Source organism: Pelodiscus sinensis, chromosome 2 (genome assembly GCF_052426305.1).
Source record: "Pelodiscus sinensis isolate ZL-2025 chromosome 2, ASM5242630v1, whole genome shotgun sequence".
NCBI classification, from domain to species: domain Eukaryota; kingdom Metazoa; phylum Chordata; order Testudines; family Trionychidae; genus Pelodiscus; species Pelodiscus sinensis.
This window is the reverse complement of record NC_143053.1, coordinates 181,204,914-181,219,206: the sequence shown is the minus strand read 5'-3', so window position 1 is coordinate 181,219,206 and position 14,293 is coordinate 181,204,914. Positions and strand designations below refer to the sequence as shown.

Here is a 14,293-nt window from a genome sequence, read left to right as displayed (position 1 = left end):
ACATAAAAAACTACAGAATTAATTATGATTTTTACCTTACACTATTTACTCTCTTGAACCCTCTCAGCTCACCCCCTACTGCCATGATGAACCTGCTCTTCTCTTAGGACAAAGCATCAGCAACATGTGTGCTGAGCTACTGCAAACCACACGTTAATTGCCAGCGGAGAGCAGTGTGCACAAAGTTCAACTCCATTTCAGAACCATAGTTAGACTCTGCTCCAAACAAGACTTAACTCCAGGCTTTTTCAATGCTGCTGAGCATGCTTTCTCCTGGCCTACACCACCAGTATAACTGTCATCACCATCATTTCAGCTACACTTTACTGACACTCACCAGTGGCAAGAGGGGCATTTCCTCCTACAGATTAGTAGGATAAATCTTATTCCGCAACGTCAAGCATAAGGCTGAATACTGTGTCTATGTTTACATTTTTAAAACGGGTGCCTTACTAGGATGCCTGTATGCTACATTTAGATGCTCAGATCTCTACAGTATTTGTGCAAGCATCAACCTGCGCATCTAAATGGTGGTTGAGGATGTTCTGCTAAGTTATCCACAGAGTATTATCCACAGAGTATTAAAATGTACTCTGAGGCAGTGGTTTTCAAACTTTTTTTCTCATGACCCTGTAAGGGAGGGGTGGAAAGGACGATGCCCACGACCCAACATAATTTGACTAGAGTGGGGATTCTGGGGTGGGGCTGAGGATGAGAGCTTTGGAGTGTAGGGAGGGGACTCTGGCTTTGGGAGGGGTCAGGGCTGCGGGGCTTACCTCGAGTGGCATCCCAGTCAGCAGTGCAGAAGGGGTGCAAAGGCAGGTGTCCTGCCTCTCCTGGCACTGCAAACCATGCAGTGCCTCAGAAGCAGCCAGCAGCAGGTTCGCAACCAATGGGAGCGTAGAGCTAGTGCTTGGGGTACAGGCAGTGCACAGCACCTTGTGCGCTCTCCTCCCCCACCTACAAGCCAAGCCTGTTGCTGGTCACTTCTGGGGTGCAGCACAGTCTGCAGTGCCAAGACAAGGAGGAAGCCTGTGTTAGCAGCCCCATAGATCACCTGCAGCAACGAGACCCAGTGCCTGACATTCTACAACCCAGTACCGGATCGCGACCAGTAGTTTGAAAACCGCTGCTCTAAGATATCCCTTTCATCCACACTACAACAAGCCTGAATCACACAGGTGAAGCACTAGCAAGTTCACACTCAAGTGCTCTGGTAGGGCGGTAGCCATGCTTGGAAAGAGAAGGGTCATAGAACTGCTGACTTCAGTTTAGTTTCTGCTTCTAGGGCAGCTTGCCTCTGAACAACAAAGAAGCCACTGTTCCATTTGGCATCATGTGGAAAGTAACTGCCCCAAGTAACATCTGAGACTTTGAACAACAGGGCCTTTGGAGCACAGCTGGGACTGAAAACAAGCCTTGCAAACTGTCTCTCAACTCTTACATTTGATTTCTTCATTCTAATGCATCAGAAACGCTGCTGCCGGAAACAGCCCAGGCTCACATGTCCAGCAAGCCAGAAGAGGTCCCAAGAGGTGTCAGCAGCAGCATATGATCATCTGATATTATCTGAAATGTCAGTCCTACCCACTAAGTTCAACAACTGGGTTTCTGTCTGCTGCAAACTTCAAAGTCTAAATGACATTTTCTCCTCCAAATGTTGCTACTTCACTTCTAGTTCTTTCTAATCTCTAACTTGCTCTGGGTTCAGCAAAACGATGCTGAAGAGTAGCATCGTGTAGGACTGATTGGGGCATTACACTTCCATCCACCGTAGGCTGTTGAAAAACTGTCTGATTTTCAGGTTAAGTGACCTTTTGGGACACAGCGTCCAAATCAAAATATTGCATGACCACATTTACAGATGTGCCCCTCCGCACTTCCTCAGCCAGAAGCCTAAGACACAGAGGGGAGAACATGAAGGTGTGAAACTTGGGCTTAGATGACAGGCAACATTCTCCAACACAGCCTCTGATAAGGAGGAAACAGCTTGGGCATGACTCATAGTAGTCTTGGATGACACGAGACCAAAGTGATATAATAAAAGTTAAAAATTACTTAGAGAAGTTAGATGTCTGCAAGTTACCAGGGCCTGATGAAATGGATCCTAAAATACTCAAGGAGCTGACAGAAGAGGTATCTAAGCCTTTAGATATCATCTTTGAAAAATCATGAAAGTTGGGAGAGATCCCAGAAGACTGGAAAAGGACAAATATAGTGCCCATCTATAAAAAGGGACATAAGAACAACCCAGAAAACTACAGACCAGTCAGTTTTAACTTCTGTGCCAAGGAAGATAATGGAGCAGGTAATTAAGGAATTCATCTGCAAACCTCTGGAAAAAAATAGGGTGATAGGTAATAGCCAGCATGGATTTGTAAAGAACAAATCATGTCAAACCAATCTGATAGCTTTCTTTGACAGGACAAAGAAGTCTTGTGGATAAGGGAGAAGCAGTGGACATGGTATACCTAGACTTTAGTAAGGCATCTGATACAGTTTCGCATGACTGTCTTATCAATAAACTAGGGAAATACAACTTATATGGGACTACTATAAGGTGGATGGATAACTGGCTGGATAATAACTACTCTCTGAGAACGGTTAACGGGTCAGACTCGTGCTGGGAGGGCATAACAAGTGGGGTTCCGCAGGCATCTGTTTTGGGACCGGTTCTGTTCATATCTTCATCAACGATTTAGACGATGGCATAGAGCAGGCATGTCCAAAGTCCGGCCCGGGGGCCAATTGCGGCCCGTGTTCCGGTTTAATACGGCCCCCCAGGTAATTTGGCAATATCTATCTTTTATGGCCCCCAACGAATCCATATGTATGAGATGAATACATTGTAAAATCTCAGTTAATGTCAGTTGGTCTAAATCAGTTATAAATATATTTGGACACAACATGTATACTTGGTGTTATGTTCCTGTTCATATTTTTTGAACTTAAAAGTTGACAGACAACCTTTATTACCAATAATATGTAATGTACTTTACAATGTTCCTGACATATATTTCAGCTTCCTGGATTTTTTTTTCATCTGGCCTTCAGATATGAAAGGCAGAGTGATTTAACACCTGTTTAGATTTGTCATCCATGTGACAAAATGAAAAGTATGCCATTTGCAATAAACTTTGCATAAAATAGTTAATTTGCATTTAATTTTAATGGTTCAAAGAATGTCAGGCAAAATGGTCGGCCCTCAGCATGTTCACTTCATCAAATCTGGCCCTCTTTGAAAAAAGTTTGGACACCCCTGGCATAGAGAGTACGCTTATTAAGTTTGCAGATGATACCAAGTTGCAACTGCTTTGGAGAATAGGGTCATAATTCAAAATGATCTGGACAAACTGGAGAAATGGCCTGATGTAATTAGGATGACATTTAATAAGGACTAATGTAAAGTACTTCACTTAGGAAGGAACAATCCGTTTCACACATACAGAATGGGAAGTGATTTCCTAGGAGGGAGTACTGAAGAAAGGGATCTAGGAGTCATAGTGGACCACAAGCTAAATATGAGACAACAGTATCACACTGTTGCAAAAAAAGCAAACATGACTCTTTGATGCTGTTGTGAGCTAGACCCAAGAACTCATTCTTCCACTCTACTCTGCACTGATTAGGCCTCAGATGGAGTATTGCGTCCAGTTCTGGGCACCACATTTCAAGAAAGGTGTGGAGAAACTGGAGAAGGTACAGAGAAGAGCAACAAAAATGATTAAAGGTCTACAGCAGTGTTTCTCAACCTTTTTTAAACTAAAGTACTCCTTTTTTAAACACAAAATTTGTAGAATACCTCCCTTTTTTAAAAAAAATTATAAGTACCCCTAGTACCTACAGTTTTCAGACATACACTTTTTTTTTTTTTTTTTTGGCCATTGCAACACATTTGTTTAAAAAACGTAATCGTAGCCAGGTGGGAGGTGAAATTTTTGCATGTAAAAAGTACAAAAATAAGAAAGCGCATAAAACTTAAAACAAAAATTCAGTTCTCTCCAAATTTCAGTTGTGTTGATGTACCCCCCAGACTTCTCTCAAGTACCCCTCAGGGTACTTGTACAACTGGTTGAGAAACACTGGTCTAGAGAACATGAGCTATGAGGGAAGGCTGAAGGAATTGGGCTTGTTCAGTTTAGAAGAGACAAGACTGAGAAGGGACATGACAACAGTTTTCAGGTATCTAAAAGGATGCTACAGGGAGGAGGAGGAGGTTCTTCTTGGCCTCTGATGATAGGACAAGAAGCAATGGAAAGAAAAGTCAAGTTGTTTCCATGGAAATGCCTCCAATACATTTTCTATGTGTTTTCTCCCACGTGCATGCACCCAGGAGCGACAGGTTTCATGCTCTTGTTCTCTGCATCCAAGTCCCACAAGTGTACTAATTCATGCTCTGCAACTAAGAATGCTGGAAGAGTTAGTGCCCGATTCCTCTCTTCCTGCCCCCTTCGCCCAGTACTGCACATGAAAGTTCTTCCAGCTTTAGAACTTTTCCAGAATCAGGCATGCATCTAGTAGGCAGAAATGAACACATTTCCAAAGGGAAAGTTGCCCTTATCTCCAGCCCACAACATGGGCCTTTAAAACAAAGCATCAGAAAACCCTTCTGTTTTTACGTGAGGTTCCCATTGCAGCAGCCCTTAAATTATCTTTTCGGCATCAGTAACATTCTGTTAAAATCTGCAGTCAATACCAGCTGTCAGATTGTAACGAGTGCTGGAGCAAGTTCACTGCACAACTCCCCTTGCTCTGACAACTCAGTATACCCATCTGTATGTGCCAAGAGTCCAAGTCTCCGCTTGGGATGAATGATTCATCTTGCATTCTAATTTGGTGAAAGAGAAAACCCTCAAACTCAACTACAAGATTCACTCTGTCTGCTACAAAGCTTCTCAGCGTACAATTTCAAACTAGGATACCTGGGACTCTGATAAAATACCAACAGCATATCAGCTCCATCCTGAAAAGCTCCATCCATCACAGGATTTAGACCTGGGATCTCAAACTCCTAGCTCATGGGCCAGTGAGTGATTGCACAATCTAGCCTGTGACTCCCGATGAGCTGGGGGCAGGGAGAACTGTCTGTTACCAGACCCCAAGTCCCGCCCCTTCCCACCATTACCCCGCCCTTTCCCCTCATGGCACCTCGCCCCTGAGCAAGCAGCTTTGGGGATCACTAAGGGAAGGGGGATATCAGGTGCCACATGGCAACAGTGGTTCCTCCCCCCCTGTATTCTCCAGACAGAGGCAGGAGCCGCAGTGGAAACAGTGTAATGGGCAAGTGAACTCGCTCCACTGTGCTCTGCTTCCCCACAGCTCCTGTCAACGTGAGGAGTGCAGGGGAGCACAACCACTGCCACTGCACAACAACAGGCCTTCCCCTGGTGATCCCCAAAGCCGTGTGCTCAGAGGACGGGGTGCCATGGGGCAGAGGACGGGGCAATGGCGAGAAGGGGCAGAGCTTGGTGGACTGTAAAGGACAGTCACCCCAGGAGTCCTGGGCCGGACTGTGCAATCGCTCTAGCCAGGACTGGTCCACAGGCTGGGAATTTAAGACATCTGATTTAGACCTTAAAGTAAGAATACATTAAACAAAACCCCAGAGTTTGGTTTAAAATGCTACTGACAACCACTGTCTTTAAAAACTAAAAGCCAAAATTTCCACCTACGAATGCAAGAGGTACACTCATTACATGTATGCACACCTGTTTCACCTACAAAAATCCAAGTCTTTACATGTAAACTGGGTAACTACACATACAAATGGACAGTCAGCATAATCATGGAACCATTAGATTTTCATTCAGAAGTCTGAATTCTCCTGCACAGTGGGCACATACATATTTCTGCAGTCCTCCTGCTGTGCTTATACCTGAAATGTTGGCCTTAACTTTAGCTGCTGAGAGCAGATGAAGAAAATATTAAGCACCCAAATCCCACAGAAATTCTATTGGATTCAGGCACCTAACTCCCTCAGGCTTTCTTGATAGTGGCAGTCTAAAAAAAACGCTGATAAAATCAGTATTGATTTCCAGATCTCTTTCATGTGGCTCTTTGTTTCTACTCAAATGGAGAGATTCATCTATGCTTTTCTCTCCCAATCTATAAGTTGGATAATAGCCTTTGATTGTAACAGTCAACATAGCTCCTGAGATTCCTTGTGCCTCTTAAGATACTGCATAATTCATAGCAGTGAAATTAACATTTCAGAAAATACTCTTAAAAACAATCAAAAAGCCAACTCCAGAGATCCAAGCAAGTCTCGTTTTTCTGACAGCTTATATTATACACTATTAAAAAATCCTAACTTCTTTGGTTCGTTCCTTCCTTTGTCGTACCATATATGGTTTGAAAATCCAGAAGTATTTTGTATGGTATGTATGGTAATCTGGTAATCTTGTGTTGGCAGACAACTAGACAGTCTTTTACTCCTCAAAGGAATTAATTTACATTGGATTTAGTCTTTAAAAAAAAAAAGCTTCCGTTTACCAAAGCTGGTTTTCACACTGTATCTTATCTTCTACTGCATCTCCCTTGCTAGGAGCAGAACTCTTTATTACACATATCCACTCCTAACAGCAGTAGAATAAACAATATCATTTTTAAAAATCTCATCTGTGCTTGTAATAGAATGCTGCTGTGTTTGGTAATCTGAAATGCTAAGAAACAATCACTTAGGTTAGAAACACAAGCACATTTCAGTTCCTGGCCCCGAGGCCATAGAAGAGGTGTTGCATTTGAGTTCATAATAATGCAAGGGGACATTTCAAACAAAAAAACCCTGAAAACCTATTGCTGTTCTTTTTTTTTAAAATCAGTTTAATAAAAATAATTGTGTCTTGAGGAACTGGCTTAGTGAAAAAACAGATTTGTAATACCTAGAATCCTTAGCCTGTTGTTTGCAATGTAGCTGTAGCCATGCTGATAGCAGGATATTAGAGAGACAAGGTAGAGAAAATAGTACATCTTTTATTGCACCAGCTTCTGTTGGTGAGTCTCAGAGGGGTAGCCTTGTTAGTCTGTAACTTAAAAAAAATGAAAAAAGAGTGGTCCTGTAGCACCTACAGACTACAAAAAGAGTATCACTAGGGGGCTACACCCCCTGCTCGCTACACTCACCAACCCACCTCTCTCTGGGGGTAGATATCTAGCTGGGGGCAGGAGCAGGCTGGAGGTGCAGGATCTCAGTGGAAGAAGTTAGTGAGGGGGGCTAGGGATGCAGGGTTTCAGCAGGGTGGTGAGTGAAGGGCCTAGGGGTGCGGGGTCTTGGCCAAGCGTGTGTGTGATGGGGGTCTGGGGAGGGCGCGAGGCTCCCTGATCTCCCCCCCTCCCGAGGGAGGAGGAAGCAGGGAGGTTGAGGGCAGAGGGGGTGGCGGGAGGCAGAGTGCCATGACATTACTCTGTCTTCCCACAGGAAAAACATTTTTTAGAGAGAGAGACAAATGAGCTTTCATGGGCACCATCCACTTCTTCAGATGAGAAGTGGGTTGTGCCCACGAAAGCTCATCATACTATATACAGTGTGTGTGTGTGTGTGTGTGTGTGTGTATATACACACACACACACACACTTTTGTTTGTTTCTAAGGTGCTATAGGACACTCATTTTTTAAGTTTTTCTGTTGGTGAGTGTCAAGTTTGAGGATGTGTGCTTCAAAAGTTTGTCTCTTTCATCAATAAAACAATACTCTCATATCCACCTAGTCTAACTCTGTGCTTATCCTTGAATAACAAATAGTTTACTGAATGCATAAAAGTGAAAATAAAAAAAGCAAGCCATAGTTAAGAAGAGCTCTGTACTACATCAATTCTTTCAAAATATTCCAGGAAGTGACCACTAAACTTCCCTCCATAGATCTGGGACTCAAAAGCTGCTGCAAATTCTACCTCTTCCCTTAGCATTTTTGCTCCCTTACATGTTATTCTCAGTTGGTTGCATTGCCCATCCCTGTGTATAGCTTCCTGCTAGGAGTAGGTCACTGGATCCTGGGAACTAAGAAGCCTCCATCTCTTCCCCTACAATCCTAATAAAAACAATTTGATGACTCACCATCTGACCTTGCATGTTACCAAAATACCATTACATTGCTGCATACTTCCTGAAAGTTAAAAGGCACATTCCTTGCATTACTGCCAATTTAAAGGTGGCAAAAATCTAACCATCCGTATATCCGTCTGCTCTGGCATGCACTTACTTCCTTTACACACATTAAAATACAGTATAATCTAGCTCCTCTGTTCACCCATTCAAACCACTGTGAATCCAAAACACATCCTCTACTGACGAGACTCTCACAACCCAGTCAGTGGAATATTCTATATTCAGAGGAGTATTTAAAACACTATTCCCAAAAAGCACAAAGACACTGCCACGCAAAATGAGAATGTCAATAAGCATTTTACTCTATGTGCCCTTTCACAGAACTAAATTTGATTACAACTATGGTCTCTATTCTAGAATAACGATGTAAAATCCCATTTAAAATATGATGTTTAACTGGTTAACCGATCTGCTGTGTTGCACCCTGCGCAGGAGCCACTGAAACAAGTCACTCCGTGGCACAGTGGGCCCAACCAAGCTGGAGCAGCCACAGGTAGGGCAGCGCTCTGGTTGGGGTGGGTTCCAGTTAACTTGTTACCCATTTATATCCCTATTCTGGAGTATTATTTTCCATAAGTTCCTACCTAACCACTGGGAAAAACAATCTCTCTGTCCTTTGTATACCAACTTTGGCAGCTACCTAGCTTGCACAATATTTATTATGAAGTTCATGGTAAGGTTGGCAAAAACAGAATGCTCAAGTGTCACTAGTGTATTGACTGCTTGCGCTGGTGCCAACAATAGTGGCCTTCATGGAGCAGCAGAAGTAAGCTGGAAGCGTAAAGGCCTTCCCCTAGTTTGTACCTGCAAGTCTGCACAAGGATCAAGCAGCACAGAGGGGGAAAAAGGCAGGAGAGTTCAATCTACTGCTGTGTTTGGGGTGTTCAACCCATGTTATCTATGGGCATGCCTACACTACAATCTTAAACCACCTTAGTAATTATTGTGGTTTTTCATATCCACATGACCCTCCTCCTGTTGGTGAAGCTAATCCTCACTAGAAGTGTTCTAATTTGTTATGTACACCAATACGGAGGTAATGTGTTCCCCTACACATTGGTGCACATAAAATTCATTCTGCATATGGACGATCGTGGGGGAGGGGGGATTGGAGTATGGGAGGGGGCTCAGGGTTGAAGAGGATGAGGGCTCTGGTTGGGGATGCAAGCTCTGGTGTGCTGGAGGGGGCTCAAGCCTGGGGCAGAGAGCTGGGGTGCAGAGATAAAGGCTGTGGCTGGGCATGCAGGTTCTGTGCTGGGGCAGGGGATGAGGGGTTTTGGGTACAGGCTGCTCCAGGAGAGGGGGCTTCCCCAGCAGCTCCATGCCAGGTGAGATATGCGCCTCTCTTCTGGCTGTGGCAGCTCCGGTGAGGCTAGGCCGGGCTTGGGGAGGTGTGACTCTCTCCCAGCTATGGCAGATCTGTGCTGCTGGGGCGGTGGGGGGGGGAGGGGCAGAACTCTGAGATGGTACGAGCCTCTCCCCAGGCCATGGGAGCTCCCTGCTGGGGCTGGAGGAGTGTGCCTCCCCTCTGGCTCCAGCAGGGAGCTCCCACAATGAGGAGAGAGGCACCTCTCCACCAGCCATGGCAGCTCCACGCATGCACGGCAGCCCTGAGCCCCTGCATGGGGCTTATTAGGCAGCTGTGCAGCCACATGGCCATGCAGCTTAGAGGGAACTATGACCTGGACCACTTGCTCTGACTTCAGAGATGCAGTGTGGGGGGCTGAGAGCTAGGCTCACTGCTTTTGGTAGAGCTTCCTGCTCCAAGCCTAGGTGCCTCTTCAGACTCCCAGCTCCCTACTCCAAGTGCAGCTGTCATCCAGGCTCTGGGCTTCTAGCCCCGATGACAGTCAGGCTCAGTGGTGGGAGGAAGGACGCAAGAGCCTGGGAAGCAGCAGGGCTGTGGGAAGCCAGGAGCCCCCCCACCACTCCAGGGCAACAGACTGAGCAGTGATCCCAGCAGTTTTCCCTGTAAGCTGAGCACTTGGGCAGCAGCCCAGGAGATTCCAATGCCACCCAGCTGATTAGCAGAGCACCCAAATCTCCCACAGCCAGCAGCATGTATTTCTATTGGTGGAAGACATTTGCACATGCCTTGTTGCACTTAACAAAATGTATTCCACACATGGATGGAAACAAATTGGAGGAAACATTGGATCCCAGTGCAGGATCCACAGCAGGGAGCCATGAGCCTCTCTCATCAATTCAATGGCTCCATTAGGGAGCCATGAAATTGACAATTAGGACTGCTACAGATGATCTCAAGAATGCAGTGTCTACACAGACACTGTCGCCCTAATACCACCAACATAAGCCCTACGTCTCTCTTGGAGGAAGAGTTGTTACGAAGGTGTAGTAAGCCACCAGCGAGGGCAAGGCTAGGTCAATTTAAGCCGTAGATCAATATAACTCTGTAAGTGCAGTGTGCAGACCAGGCCTAAAACAGGGAAGAATAAGTCATAGAACGCATGATCCTGCTTCTACTTAAGTTAATTGCAAAATTCTCACTAAATTCAATGGAAACAGGATGAGACTCACTGTCTCCAAGAACTGCTATTTCTAAGATCTGGTAACCAGACTAAACAGCCACCATCTCATGAAGCTATGATATAGCTGTGAGAGAGAGCGAGAAAATATATTATTGAACTCATCAACAGATCATTGCCACCTATGATATCAAATGGACTGAAATCAACAGAATATTTTAAATTCTTACTCTGGCACACTCTTAGGTTAAGTTCTCCTCTCTTAACTACATGGCATAAGTATACTTTGGAGCATATGGATCTGAGCTATAACTTTAAAATGTAGTCTATTTACAGCCTGATTTTTGGATGTGCTCATTCAAGTTGTTAAATATCTGCAGCCTTAGCTTTATCCAACTTTTTGATTGATTACAACACTAAGTTTTAATTAAAGCTGAATCACATACTATTTTTAGTAAAGGAGGTAATCTTCAAAAGGTGTTAAATTGCAATCAAAAATGAATTAAGGTATTTCAAAAGTCAGAACCCTTCCACCTCACCCGACTCCCATCATCCTCTCCTGAAGTTGCTACGGAAGCTTTGTTTTAAAAACAAGTGATTCTGAAAAATATTTCAGTCAAAATAAAATTTCTAGCCTGTACAGTGAATGACACGTAAGTACAAAAATAAACCACTAAAGGAGAGCAAAAAAAAAAAGCGCACCCCTCCGAGTCTCTGAAGGAGTGAACCCTACAGTAATTAATACTGCTAGAGGCATTATGACAATTTACAGATTGTAACTGTAGAAATCTATACTCACCAAAGTAGTCAGCCTTAGGACGAGCATCCATCTCTTGCTCCAGACGCTGGGTAAGTGCTTCTAATTTTAATTCAGCTGCAGACGGCCCTTGTTCCTGTTGTGGAAGGAGGGTCTGACAGGGTAATTTTATTTTTGTAGAACTGGAATTCTCCTGGTGTCCAGGATCATGCTGCAGACTGCTTATGTTCTCTTTAAATGGAGAACTTGGAGCATCAGAAACCATTGACCTGTGCGAAGCTACACTGATAGCATTCTGCTCAGGACTTATCCCAGAGCCAGGACAATTAAGCCAGTGATTTTGTCCATGAACGATGAAATGGCTAGGAGACTTGGGGTAAGCCGTTTCTTGCTGATAATCTACACTTGGAGGCAATGGAGTAGGAGATGAAGAAGTGAAAGAGCTAGAATTGTCATGGTACCGTAATGGGTGGTCATGACTGGTGACCTCACTCTCAGGGTTTGAGCTAAATTGATTAGACTGACCTGAAAACCCTTGAGCAGGCAATGTTGATGGGGTTGAGAAGGAGGAAGATCTCGGCTGCTGAAGTCCCCCTGGTGTCTCATCCTCAAACCCTGGACAAGTGGAGAAGGGGGTCAGCGTAAGTGCAAAAGAGGAAGATCTCTGACTGGCTGGGTTTTGGTCATAGCCTCGACTGAGCCTATTGCTTTCATTCCCATTTTCCTGGCTTCCATACCCACTTTCTGAAGACCTGCAGGAGTTCAGTGACTGCTGATGCTGGTAAGGGTGAGGATCAGCGTGGGTTTTTGTAGGACTCCTTGGTAACTGATCACTATGATTATAATTTGACCGTGAACTCCCCATGCTGGATTTTGGGATGGAAAACTTACCAGCATCTCCTCCCCAAGATGAGATGCCAGTCCGGTTCTCCTCAGTATAATGCTGCCCATGGGGAAGAGACGGAGGAAAAGATGACCCTGCAGCACTGGGATTCATATGGGCTTCTCTGTGGAGCCCATGTCCTTCAGAGACCTCTGAATCCCCCAGATTCTCACTACAGCCATATTCTTTGCCAGCTGTTTTGCCACCTTGGTATAACTTTGTTCGCTGCCCCTCAGGAACAGCTTGCGGATGGTGTGGAAAAGCAAGCTGGTGAGCTGCACACACTGATGCTGTGGCCAGAGGAGGTTTGGCAATATTTTCTCCTGAATGCAACTTACTGGCTCCTGCAGCTAGTTTTTGCACAGGAAGGTTTGGAAGTTGCTGCTGGGCACTGAAACTGGTCCCACCATTGAGAGAGCCAGAGCCAGCCAACATCAGCTCTTCTTCTTGCTGCTGCTGTTGTTGCTGGAGATGGATTTTAGCCATTTTGGTGGCAAAAACTCTCCTAGTTTCCTCAAATTCCGGGTTGTTACCAGCAGCTTTGTCCACCCGAAAGAGCCCATCCTTGGAGGCTTCGTACAAATTGAGATCTTCTATGAACTTACTCGCCTCCAGGCCTAGATCATCATATTTATCCATTTTTATAAATTCACTAGCGTCCCCCTTCCACTGGGTGCAATTTAATGTTGAAAGCTGGAAGCCATCCAGGCTTCTAGCACCCGTCAGGGCTGAATTCACGTTACTTAGCAATCCTCTGCTTTATGTGCTCAGCTCAAAAAAAAAAAAAAAAAAGGTTATAGGAGTTCCCACGCTTTGTAAAAACAATCCATTTTCTGGAGTTCTCGAAAAAACGGAGGCAAACAGACCTCAGCTTGGCTCTCCCGGCTCAGCAGCAATAGTGGCTTCCTACCCTAAGGAAGAAACAAACAAAAATGCAGCTTCGATTTTTATTGCCAATCTGGGCGGTGGGGGGGGGGGGATCCCCTCCAAGAAGCCAGCGGGGAGAGGGCTGCTGGCCCAGAGGCGAGGCGGTCTCCCGTTCACCCCGCCATGCGGGCTCAATTCAGCCTGAGCTAGCAGGAGGCAGGCTCGGGGAGAGAGTTTGCAAGCGCCTCGTGGGCGCACACACGGCTCAGCCCTTCCCTCCCGCCTCAGGGCAGCCGGGGCGGGGAGGCCCAGGCACGGGGGGGGGGCCCGTCCCGACTCACGGGGAGCAGAGCCAGCCCCCGCCCAGGGACCGCGGGGAGGGGCCCGGCAGCGCGCAGAGGGGGGGTTGCCGGGAGCCCCACGCACCTCCTGGGGACTCCCACGTGGCCTCCGGGAACAGGCGGAGGCGGCAGCGGCTCCTCCCCGGGCCGGGCTGGGGCTCCCCGGCGGCGGCTGCTCTGCGGGACTCGCTGCCGCTTCGCCCTGCCCCGCCCGCGTCGCGGCCTCGCCCCCTTCCCGCCGCCGCGGGGCGGAGCCGGGCGCGCTCGGGCTGGGGAGGGGGCGGCGGGGCAGCTGCTGGGCCGGGCCTGGGGGAGCCGGTCCCAGCGCTTGGCAAAGGGGCAACGCGGGGAGCGGCTCCCGGGCACCTGCCCCCCTTGGCCTCCCCCCCCAGCCCCGGGACGTGCGCTCCGTTCGCTGCTCGGCCGCGCGGTGAAAGCGGAGCCTGGAGAGCGGCTTGGTAACTGGGGCTTCCCTGGCTCGACGAGTCCTTGTTGCTGCTGGCCCGTGTTCAGGCCAGTCTGCTTTCAAGTCCTTGTGCGCGAAACACGTGTCAGGAGGGGCTGGGTTACCAGCCCTGCTGGGGAATGTTTTGATCAAATAAAAATAGACCCCGCTGGCTGGAGGAGAAGCCTAGAGTGGCCCGATCCTGCAAAACACACACACACACACACACCCCCACGCTGTTCCAGGACATTTCCATGCGCATTGGATCCGCTGAGGACCTGTGGTGCAGCTGGGGAGGAAAAGACAAGACCAGCTGTTCAACTGCCAGCAACTGCGTGTTAGCCTGCAAACCTGGCTGGCAATTGCTGATGCTTTCAGAAGGAAGTGGCACACCGTTTTTGGCACAGCTAT

General features: G+C 46.7%; 1 protein-coding gene across 4 annotated transcripts in view; it reads right to left on the bottom strand.

Moving 5' to 3' along the window:
• Nucleotides 1–14,084, bottom strand: part of LIMD1 (LIM domain containing 1) — a 62,379-nt gene extending 48,295 nt beyond the window's left edge. Inside the window, exons 1-3 of one of the 4 annotated variants that reach the window (XM_075921877.2) lie at nt 13,523–14,084; nt 12,238–13,140; nt 11,389–11,961 (exon numbers count right to left, since the gene is read on the bottom strand). In XM_075921877.2, the coding sequence (XP_075777992.2) occupies nt 11,389–11,961; nt 12,238–12,868 (1,204 nt within the window). In that variant the 5' untranslated portion in view covers nt 12,869–13,140; nt 13,523–14,084. Of the gene's footprint in view, nt 1–11,388; nt 13,468–13,522 lie in introns of those variants that run through there. The other 3 variants (XM_075921875.2, XM_075921876.2, XM_089776583.1) reach the window with 3 other exon arrangements.
• Between the last annotated feature and the right edge of the window lie 209 nt (nt 14,085–14,293).